General features: G+C 36.5%; 1 protein-coding gene across 1 annotated transcript; it reads left to right on the top strand.

Moving 5' to 3' along the window:
* Positions 1-4,984: 4,984 nt before the first annotated feature.
* Positions 4,985-7,692, top strand: LOC115438824 (uncharacterized protein C14orf93 homolog). The gene is made up of 5 exons (XM_030162665.1): positions 4,985-5,322; positions 5,528-5,589; positions 6,795-6,892; positions 6,992-7,110; positions 7,211-7,692. The coding sequence occupies exons 1-5, from the start codon at positions 5,014-5,016 to the stop codon at positions 7,520-7,522; spliced, it is 900 nt and encodes a 299-aa protein (XP_030018525.1). The 5' UTR covers positions 4,985-5,013; the 3' UTR covers positions 7,523-7,692.
* The last annotated feature ends 3,216 nt before the right edge of the window (positions 7,693-10,908 follow it).

The raw sequence follows: 10,908 nt of genomic DNA, 5'->3' as shown, positions 1-10,908 counted from the left end.
ATTCACACTAATAGCTGTTAATTTGAAGTTCCAAAGCAATTTACAGTGACCATGACTGATGAAAACCCTCCTTTAACTGCAGTTTTTTCAAACATGTATACGCTAAGTGGTGCACATTGGTGGTGTGCAGTTTTTCCACTGCATTTAAAGTGGGGTTTTCATCACTTTTCCAGCTTTGTCCTTCACCACAGGTACTAAGAGAACAGCCATCATGGGGTCTGGGGTAAACCCATGCCCAACAGAGGTGGTAAAACACAGAAGAGGAGCCAGCCTCCCACCAGCAAATTTCAGGTGTTCAGCAGAACTCTGATCTGCTCCAGTAGATTTATTATCTGACAGGTTGTTGGTTTGCTTCATATACCTTATGAGTTTGGATTGTTTCAACATAATCAACATTGTCTACACAATATAATTCAGTCGGGACACAACTGAGAAGTTCACAATAGTGCTGTCACCAGACACTGCATGAAAAAACAGATTATCGGCCCCATAAATACCTGCCAACTTCAATGATTCCCAGTAATTATCGTGAGTTTACAGAGAAGTTCAGCTATGCAGGAAAAGGAACGTCAGAGGTGGTGGATATGGAGGGGTGGGGGGTTAACACCTCACAGCAGAGGTGTGGATGGCCCTAATTTACATTTGAATGTTACTGGCGTCTGCCATGTCTGGCCTCAGAAATACCCATTGGAAGTTGTTTTTTTACCTACGCCAAGGAGGTTATGTTTTTGCCGGTGTTGGTTTGTTTCTTTGTCTGTCTGTCTGTCTGTCTGATAACCCAAAAAGTTATGGACAGATTTGGATGAAAATTTCAAGAAATGTTGATACTGGCACAATGAACAAAAGATTAAACTTTGGTGGTGATCCGGGGTGGGGGGGTGCGCTGATCTGCCTTGGTGGGGGTCTGTGCTCTCCGAGTGCTTTTCTAGTTTTTTTCTTTTTATATCAACACAGTGGATGTTACCACAGACATTTCAAACAACAGCTTACATGTGATTGGACAGTATAGGTCATCTGTGCAGCATTATATTATGCCCCACCCATCTAAAAGATATATATTTTATTATTAATGTTTGTATTATTCATGTTTTTATTTATTTGTTGTTGCAGGCTAATAATTTACACACTGAAAACATTATCACCAATATCAGTTGAAAGAGAACACGACTGCCAAGATCATGTTAAAAAATAAAGACAAGCTTTAATAAAATGTTGAATGCAAAAAGCACACTTAAGAAAACAGTGCCAACACTTTCAAATTAAAACCAACTTTTAGGATAAATAAAAGTGACAACACTTTCAAATTAAAACTAATTGAGAATTTAAAAAAAAAGAGAGAGTAAGATAAGTGTTGGTGCCAGCTTCTCTGAGGGTGGCCCAGTCCAGTCTTCTGTGGTGGGTAGGAACATATGTTGGGTTCTGCTGTAGTCTCTGTTGGAGTGCAGCACAAGGTTAGAACAGCATCTGAAACTGACCACAATGAACATTTGAAAGATAAACAGTACCACAGTGCTTCAGTTTCAGACTCACAGTTTGTCATGTCTGTTATGTATTGGGATTGTCTCTCAGCTCACCATATATTTTTTTAAGTAGTATTTTTTAATTATTATTATTTTCATCAATTACTAGAAATTTCAAGCGACCCCATTTGAATTCCAGGTGACCCCACGTGGGGTCCCGACCCCAAGGTTGAAAAACACTGGATTAAGATCAAACTAGAAAAGCTCTCGGAGAACGCAGACCTCCGCCAAGGCAGATCAGTGTCACCCCCCCCCCCCCTCAACGATCACCACCAAAATTTAACCATTTGTTCATTGTGCCAGTATCAGCATTTCCTGAAATTTTCATCCAAATCCGTCCATAACTTTTTGAGTTATCTTGCACCCGGTCAGACCGACAAACCAAAGCCGGCAAAAACATAACCACCTTGGCGGAGGCTACTATTAAAGCTACTTAATCAACAGGACTCCACTTTCAACACCATTCAAACCTGGACTTGCAGTAAGAGCTGTCATTAAATGCGAAGTCACTGCTTGATTGTGGGGTGAGCTCAGTCTGTGAAAACACAATAGAAATAGTTCAGAAAAAGCATACATTTACTTCTATAGAGCCGAATGGATCCAGGCTCTTTCAAATCTTACCCTTGCTTTGGTTCATACCGTCTGTTGTTTCCTTCACTGTTATGCAGACGGCGCCCAGCTTCCTAAAAAATACAAGACAAAAAATAAGTCACTTTGGGGAAAAAATACCTCCAGCTTCAAGCAGGTCAATGTGACAGATTCATTACTTTAATCAGTTGTACAAGTAAAACCACACTATCATACATTGTGCAATTAACGAAGAAAGTCATACAGATAAAATTCCCACCCAAATAGCACACATCTAATGATTCATTGAATGTGTACTTAAAGCAGTTTTTGGATTGGCACAGTACCTCACAGTAGGACCATTTACGTACGAAAACCTCACATGGTCCAAGGGGCTGGGGAGGGGTTATTGCCAAGGCTCTCTAGCCAGAGGTTGGGAATTCACAGCAATTCCAGGCAGTTGGAGAGAATTTTCTGTGCTGACTTTAAATTCCCATTAGTAGGCGTTAGTTTGAAGTTCCAAAGCAATTTACAGTGACGTTAACTTACAAAAACCCCACTTTTCATGCAGTGCAAACATTACAGACAGATAAACCTTGTTTAATGATCAATGGCATTAATATTTTTAGTTTGAATTGTAAAAACAAGCATATACACAATGCACTGCATGAAAAGAGACACATCTCCCCTAGAGGTAAAGCCTTCTGGAACTCAACTTTCTCTAAAACTGAGTGGTGAAAAGCATGGACAATACCATATAAATACTGTATTACAAACAAAATTAGTATAATACATCTCAAGATTTTACATAATGTATATCCCTCCAACACTATTTTATCTAGATTCTCTGACATTGAAGAAATATAAAAGAAACTTTTGTCAGTCTTATCCTGAACCACTTTACACTATTCTTTCTTTGTGTGCATTCTTCTAACTTCTGGTCTAAAATTAAAAACTATCTCATATCTAAATGTAATGAAACTATAGCTATAACATCTCAAAATTTGCTTACATATTTTGAACATGACATACGTAATTTTGAATTTATTGTTAACCCTTTGATGCATGAATTATGACAGTCTTAAGAGTGTTTATTCCTCTTAAAACATAAAAAAAGCTATAAAATTGAATATTTTTTTATTGACCGATTTTTCATTGGGTTGCAAAAATTTCCATTCAGCTGGACATCATGCATTTAATTTTTGAAGCAAAGAAACATGCATTTACTGATATACTGTTTGAAATCTATGAAATAAAAACATTTTTAATGCTGCTAATCTGATGTTTTGTCACATTTTAACATATACTAACAGTCATTACTCACGTCATGGAGATAATATGCAAATTAAAAAAAAACCTTTTTGTTTAAAATTAACTAAATAAAATAAAACAACTATATATATATATATATATATATATATACACATATATATATATACACATATATATATATAGAGGGTGGGGAAGCAAAATTTACAATATTTTGAGGCAGGGATTGAAAGACAGTGTATGACCAATTAGTTTATTGAAAGTCATGAGAATTTATTTGCCACAAGAAAATTTACATAATAGAAAATGTTTTTATTCTATGTGTCCTCCTTCTTTCTCAATAACTGCCTTCACATGCTTCCTGAACCTTGCGCAAGTGTTCCTCAAATATTCGGGTGACAACTTCTCCCATTCTTCTTTAATAGTATCTTCCAGACTTTCTCGTAATAGTTTTGCTCATAGTCATTCTCTTCTTTCCATTATAAACAGTCTTTATGGACACTCCAACTATTTTTGAAATCTACTTTGGTGTGACGAGTGCATTCAGCAAATCACACACTCTTTGACGTTTGCTTTCCTGATTACTCATATGGGCAAAACTTTCTGAAAAGGTATGGATAATAGTGTTAGGTATGATTATGACATCAATATATGTTTGGTTTCAAAACAATTGACGTAGTGCCTGCTGAGAAAAAATAACTAAATGTTCATTGTAAATTTTGCTTCCCCACCCTGTATATATATATATATATATATATATATATATAACAGTCTAATAGCAATAACAAGCAGTTGATTTACACTCAGACATGTTAGTACAGATCAGTTTTATCAAGAACAGTAAAGTGACATTAATAGTCTGACTGTCATTGAATGGGATGGTGCATAAGCGTCCACTGTGTTGGCCGATATGGAACTAAAACAACAAAACCCATGAATATACAAGAGAACAGCAGGAGAATAGCTGTCCACTGGAGTGACCACTCTGCATGAAAGGGTTAATTTGATCATTTTATTTGGAAAATTTCACATACACCAAAGTAATTTTGCCAAAACACGCCCAAATTTTAAAGTCTTTATGAGTGAATTTGAAAAATATCTTAAACCACTGGAATTTATCTTTAACACAAAAAAGCACAAACATTCTGACAATTTATAAAGAATTCTTTAAAATGGACTGAATTTACTCTGATGTATTTTTTTTCTTACATATTTATATTTGAAGTTATTATTAATGTCATTATTGTTTGTCTTTTCTTCTTTGTGTTTATAAGCCTTCGCATGTTTATTTATTTGGATGATTTTTCATTTTGACATCTTGATGTTTGTTCAAAATTTCTCAATGTTTCGTATACACATATATTTTCAATAAAGTTGGGAGAAAAAATATATATCTATAAAACCATAACAGCACAAACGAATGAGACTATTTATCCCGAGATTTTCGTTGGGAGGGTGTCTACTTCACACAGATTGGAAATGTTTACTTCCTATAGATACGTCCCTTGCGTCATTACGTCACGGGGTATCCAATCAGATGCGAGATCACGATCACGAAACGTCTCGCGAGACATGAACATATATAACTACAGTATGTGTTTGTGACTCCATTTCATATCTGACCGCGGTGTTTAAAGGCGAAGAGTTTGTTTTAACAATGGCCGGACGTCGTCGTCTTTCTTTTACTCCAGAAACTCCTTTGCTTGTACGGACTGACGGAATCAAGCAAGAGAGGCAGTCACCGTCTCCGAGTCCGAAAGTAGAGTTTGAGAAGGAAGTAGTGTCCGCTCTCAGTGGACTGGCTCATCTAATACAGGAACAAACGGCCCAGTTTGAGCAGTTTTCTGCAGAGGTCCGACAGCAGCTCACAGATTTAAACAGCAGGATCACATCATTGCATGAGCGAACACACTGTGGATGTGCAAAAGAACCCAAGAAAAGGCGAGTGCACAACCCCAAAATAGCGGTAAGTCCATATTCAGGCATTTATTACATGTGTGCTGTTCGGGTGGAGTTTCTTCTTTGTGTGACTTTCTGAGTTAATTCCACCAGTTATGATGTTTGACCTGTGGAACTGAATAAACTAATGAATGTGTCCCATTGACCTGTTTGAACCTGTAGGTATTTGTTCCATAAACTGACTTATTTTTTGTCTTGTATTTTTTTTTTAGGAAGCTGTGCGCCGTCTGCATAATAGTGAAGGAAACAACAGACGGTATGAACCGGAGGAAGGGTAAGATTTGAAAGAGCCTGCATCCATTCTTCTTTAAATTATTTTGAATTATACATTTATATAAACATGCACTTATACATAAGGAACCAAACAGACACGATATCTAAAAAAATAACAAATCATACAACAAACCTATTAAACCCCCCAAAAAAGAGGAAAAAAACACATCTAGATAAATAATATTATCAAGTCCTGGATCCATTCTTGTTCTTTTTCTTTTTTAATTTTTTATAAAGTATACATACACTTATACATAAGGAACCACACAGACACGATATAAAAAAATAATAAACAATTTATACAACAAACCTATTAAACCTCCAAAATGGAGAGAAAAAAAAAAACACAAGATAAATAATATTATCAGGTCCTGGATCCATTCCTTTCATTTATTTATTTTTTAATTATACATTTATATAAACAGGTATTTACACACAAGGAACCACACAGATACAATATTTTAAAAAATAACAAACAAATTATACAACAAACCTATTAACCCCCCCCCAAAAAAAGAGAAAAAAAAACATCTAGATAGATAATATTATCAAGTCCTGGATCCATTCTTTTTCTTTCTTTTTTTTTTTTCTTTTTTTTACATTTTTTTTATAAATAATACATGCACTCATACATAAGGAACCACACAGACACAATATAAAAAAATAACAAACAATTTATACAACAAACCTATTAAACCCCCAAAACGGAGAGGAAAAAAGCACAGCCACAAGATAAATAATATTATGAAGTCCTGGATCCATTCCATTTATTTATTTTTTTTAATTATACATTTACATAAACATGTACTTATACATAAGGAACCACACAGATACAACATTTTTTAAAAATAACAACAAATTGTACAACAAACCTATTAACCCCCCAAAAAAGAGAGAAAAAAACACATCTAGATAAATAATATTATCAAGTCCTGGATCCATTCTTTTTCTTTTTTTTAATAAATTATACATGCACTTATACATAAGGAACCACACAGACACAATATAAAAAAATAAACAATTTATACAACAAACCTATTAACCCCCCCCCCCCCCCCAAAAAAAAAAAAAAAACAACAACAAAACAAAACACAACAGCAAAAAAAAAAAAAAAAAAAATAAGATAAATATGGAGTCCTGGATCCATTCTGCTCTATAGAAGTAAATGTGTGCTTTTTCTGAACTGTTTCTATTGTGTTTTTACAGACTGAGCTCACCTCATAATGAAGCGGTGACTTCCCATTTAATGGCAGCTCTAACTGCAAGTCCAGGCTTGAGTGGCGTAGAAAGTGGAGTCCTGTTGGGTAAGGAACTTTAACAGTCTGTTGGGTTCTGCTCCTTTATTGTTATAATCCCATGCATCTATTTTTTTACTCTTCTTAACTTGTATATTTTAATTCCAGCGGCCTGTAAGACATATTATGAAACTGTTAGACGGAACTACAGATACAGCCAACCGGACCTTGCAGGCCAGGCAGAAGCCATGAAAGTGTCAGCCCGCAACAGACAGAGAAGAAAGAGGGTAAGATTTCTATGAACCTGTATTTAATCTGTCCTAAACACCACACTCTACTACTGTCACCCTGTCACTGCAGCACTAATAGTACTTCCTGTCTTTCCAGCTGCTGGAGGCTAGGAGGGGTGAACTGGCCAACAAGGAGGAGATGGATATGTGGAAGGGGGTCACAATAGATTTGATGTCTGACGAAGAAGATGGCACCGCTGATGGGATGTCTGGGTGGATCGTCAGGCCTCCATCCTTCCGCAGTGTGGAGCTCTCGAACCTTTGTGAGGTACTCCAACAGAGACTGGAGGAGAACCCAAAGTATGTGGCCACCCACCACAAAAGACTGTGTACTGGACCCCCCTCAGACAGAGTGGCACCATCACATTACGATCCAGATGCAAGAAAGAAACATTTTTTGAAGCCATAGGTTTTTTTTTTTGTTTTGAGGATGTGCATTTTTTGCATCTGAAGGTTTTTTTTGAGGGGGGGGTATTCTTAAAGTGTTGCCATCTTATCTTTCTGTCTTTTTTTTATTCTAAATTGGTTTTAATTTGAAAATATTGTTACTTTTTTATTCTAAAACTGTGATTTGAAAGTGTTGGCACTGTTTTCATTCTGTATTTTAATAAAACTTGTCTTTTTTTTTTTTAAACATGATCTTGGCATTTGTGTTCTTTCTCAAGTTGATATTGGTGGTAATGTTTTCAGTATGTGAATTATTACAGAATTCATGTTGTTGCCGTCTGGCTTATGATTTCAAAATCCCACTGTTTTAAAACGGGTACAAGAATTCCTTTATCCCTCTTTCGATCCACACACTGAATGGACACATCAGAAGATGGCGTTACCCATTTAGTGACCACCACCAATATTCCACTACCTCTTTTTATATCTCTTACATTTATTGTAACAGGGCCTTAATTTTAAATGACTTAGTTTTTTAGTGCACTGCCAATTTGTATATTTATTATAACTGACCTGTTTATTCTTTTTTCTGTGCAGATATGCCTGTTGGTCTGTATTGTGTAGTGTGTGTGGTCCTACTGCAAACAAATTGCCTGTCTGGGACAAAGAATAAAGCTGATTCTAAATCACTAGCCTGCAACAATAAATCAACACCTCAATAATAAAAACAATAATATTCTTATTTTTAATCTTATTATGAAGTCCCACAGATGACCAGTACTGTCTAATCACATGTGAGCTGTCCTTTGGAATGTGTGGGTGTCCATCCAGTGGGTGTTTCTGAGTCCAGACATGGCAGACGACAGTAACATTCACTGCATTAATAGTGGGGTTTTCATCTGTCATCGTCACTGTAAATTGCTTTGGAACTTCAAATTAACACCTATTAGGGTGAATTTACAGTCGGCACAGAACATTCTGTCCAACTGCCTGGAACTGCTGTGAATTCACAACCTCTGGTTAGAGCCTTGGAAATAACCCCTCCCCCCCAGCCCTGTGGACTGTGTGAGGTTTTCATATGTAAATGAACCTGCTGTGAGGGATGCAAATGGAGTCGTACACGACACAGTTTCAGCCGTTTACAGCAGAGGTGAGACTGACTGGAACACCAGGCAGACACTGATGGTGGGACATGTGGGGTTTTGTGTGTGTGTGTGGGGGGGGGGGGCATTTTGAGAACGTGTTGTCATCTTATCTTTCTCTGTCCTTTTTATTCTAAGTTTGGTTTAATTTGAAAGTGTTACTACTATTTTCATTCTGCATTTTATTAAAGTTTGTCTTTATTTTTTCGAACATGATCTTGGCATTCATGGTCTTCCTCATTTGATACTGGTGGTAATATTTTCAGTATGTAAATTATTAGCCTGCAACAATAAATAAATAAATACATTAAAAAAAACCTGAATAATCAAAACAATTAATGATAATATTCTTATTTTGAATGGGTGGGACATATTATAATGTCCCACACATGACCAATATTGTCCAATCACATGTGATCTGTCCTTTGGGATGTCCGTGGTAACATCTAGTGGGTGTTTCTGAGAATAGACACAGCAGACACCAGGAACATTCAAATGGAAATTAGGGCCATTCGCACCCCCCACCCCTCCATAACCTTTGCTTGTCCCTTTCTGGCCATTTAAACCATAGCTGAACTTCTCTGTAAATTTACATTAATTACCCGGAATCACTGAAGTTGGAGGATATTTATGGGGCTGATAATCTGGATTTTCATGTTGTGATTCAAAGGTAAATTAGGGCCATTCACACCTCTGCTGTCAACTGGAACCCCACCCACCCCACCCCTCCTTATCTACTGGTGGTGGAGTTACTGGTGCAAATGTGATTGTTGAGCTCAGTTGTGTCCCGAGTGAATTATATTGTGCAGACAATGTTGATTTTGTTGAAACAATCCAAACTCATGAGGTATATGAAGCAAACCAACAACCTGTCAGATAAAAATCCACTGGAGCAGATCAGACTTCTGCTGAACATCTGAAATTTGCCTGTCTATCTATCTATCTATCTATCTATCTATCTATCTATCTATCTATCTATCTATCTATCTATCTATCTATCTATCTATCTATCTATCTATCTATCTATCTATCTATCTATCTATCTATCGTTCTATCGTTCTATCGTTCCATCTATCTATCTATCTATCTATCTATCTATCTATCTATCTATCTATCTATCTATCTATCTATCGTTCTATCTATCGTTCTATCGTTCTATCGTTCTATCTATCGTTCTATCGTTCTATCGTTCTATCTATCGTTCTATCATTCTATTATTCTATCATTCTATCGTTCTATCTATTGTTCTATCTATCGTTCTATCTATTGTTCTATCTATCGTTCTATCTATTGTTCTATCTATCGTTCTGTCGTTCTATCATTCTATCATTCTATCATTCTATCCCCCACCTCTGCTGGTCTCTTTCTGTCAGTTGAAGCCATAGTTGAACTTCTCTGTAAACTCACATTAATTACCAGGAATCATTGACGTTGGTGGGTGTTTATGGGGACGATAATCTGGATTTTCATGGGTGTTTTTAGCCCATTTTGGGGTGTGCTGAAGCACCCCTAAACTGATATTTGTATTTAAATTGATAAATATTTTAAGATTGCTGAAATTTTTCTTGTTTACTTTATGTCCATTCTTAACATGCTAGAAAAATGTCAAAACCATACTCAGTACATGGCTGAAATGTAATATTTTTGCAACAAAAATACAGCCCCCCCACCTTGTCTCGAAAATGGTTTGATCCTCCCCGTCCCTCCCCCCTTCCTTCATTCAGACTGAGGGCTCCACAGGTTTAGAGCAGTGTACACAGGCGCTGCCTTCCAGAGGAAGGATATGGTAGTGGTGTTAGGACTTGGTGTAAACCAGGACATGTGACACATTTCTTTACTTCAACCACTGAATACCAACACATTATTATCATCACCAGTCCCAATTTTTGCTGCATTGAAAAGTAGATCACTGTTTATGCTGTTAGATGGGAGTTAGTGGATACTTTTTCTGTCTAGGGAATGTTCCATGTGGTTCAGTCCACCTCTGTCCTCTGTTTGAACTGGACTGACAGAAGCTGCTGTTGTGTCATGTGTTAATTTTAAGACAAAGTGTTACTGACTCTATCTGACTGGATGAACATTAACTCCTACTGTGTGTGTGTGTGTGTGTGTGTGTGTGTGTGTGCAGACAGCCAGCCTCATCATGAATGTATGATTGTTTGTTGTTGTTGTTTTAAAATAAAAAATAAAAAAGAGAGACAGATTCAGGTAAGATTCTAAGATCAACTCATGTAACTTAATTTTCCACAGCAACCAAATATTCTAT

The sequence above is a fragment of the Sphaeramia orbicularis genome, chromosome 18, assembly GCF_902148855.1.
Source record: "Sphaeramia orbicularis chromosome 18, fSphaOr1.1, whole genome shotgun sequence".
Lineage (NCBI taxonomy): Eukaryota > Metazoa > Chordata > Actinopteri > Kurtiformes > Apogonidae > Sphaeramia > Sphaeramia orbicularis.
Note: the sequence above shows the minus strand (reverse complement) of the source record. Positions and strands in the feature narration are given on the sequence as shown.

What these genes read in the sequence shown, in the direction of transcription:
- LOC115438824 (XM_030162665.1), top strand. Translation starts at nt 5,014, where the DNA reads ATGGCCGGACGTCGTCGTCTTTCTTTTACTCCAGAAACTCCTTTGCTT. An exon ending in TGCACAACCCCAAAATAGCG is followed by an intron (nt 5,323 to 5,527) that starts GTAAGTCCATAT and finishes TTTTTTTTTTAG; the next exon opens with GAAGCTGTGCGCCGTCTGCA. An exon ending in AGAAAGTGGAGTCCTGTTGG is followed by an intron (nt 6,893 to 6,991) that starts GTAAGGAACTTT and finishes TTTTAATTCCAG; the next exon opens with CGGCCTGTAAGACATATTAT.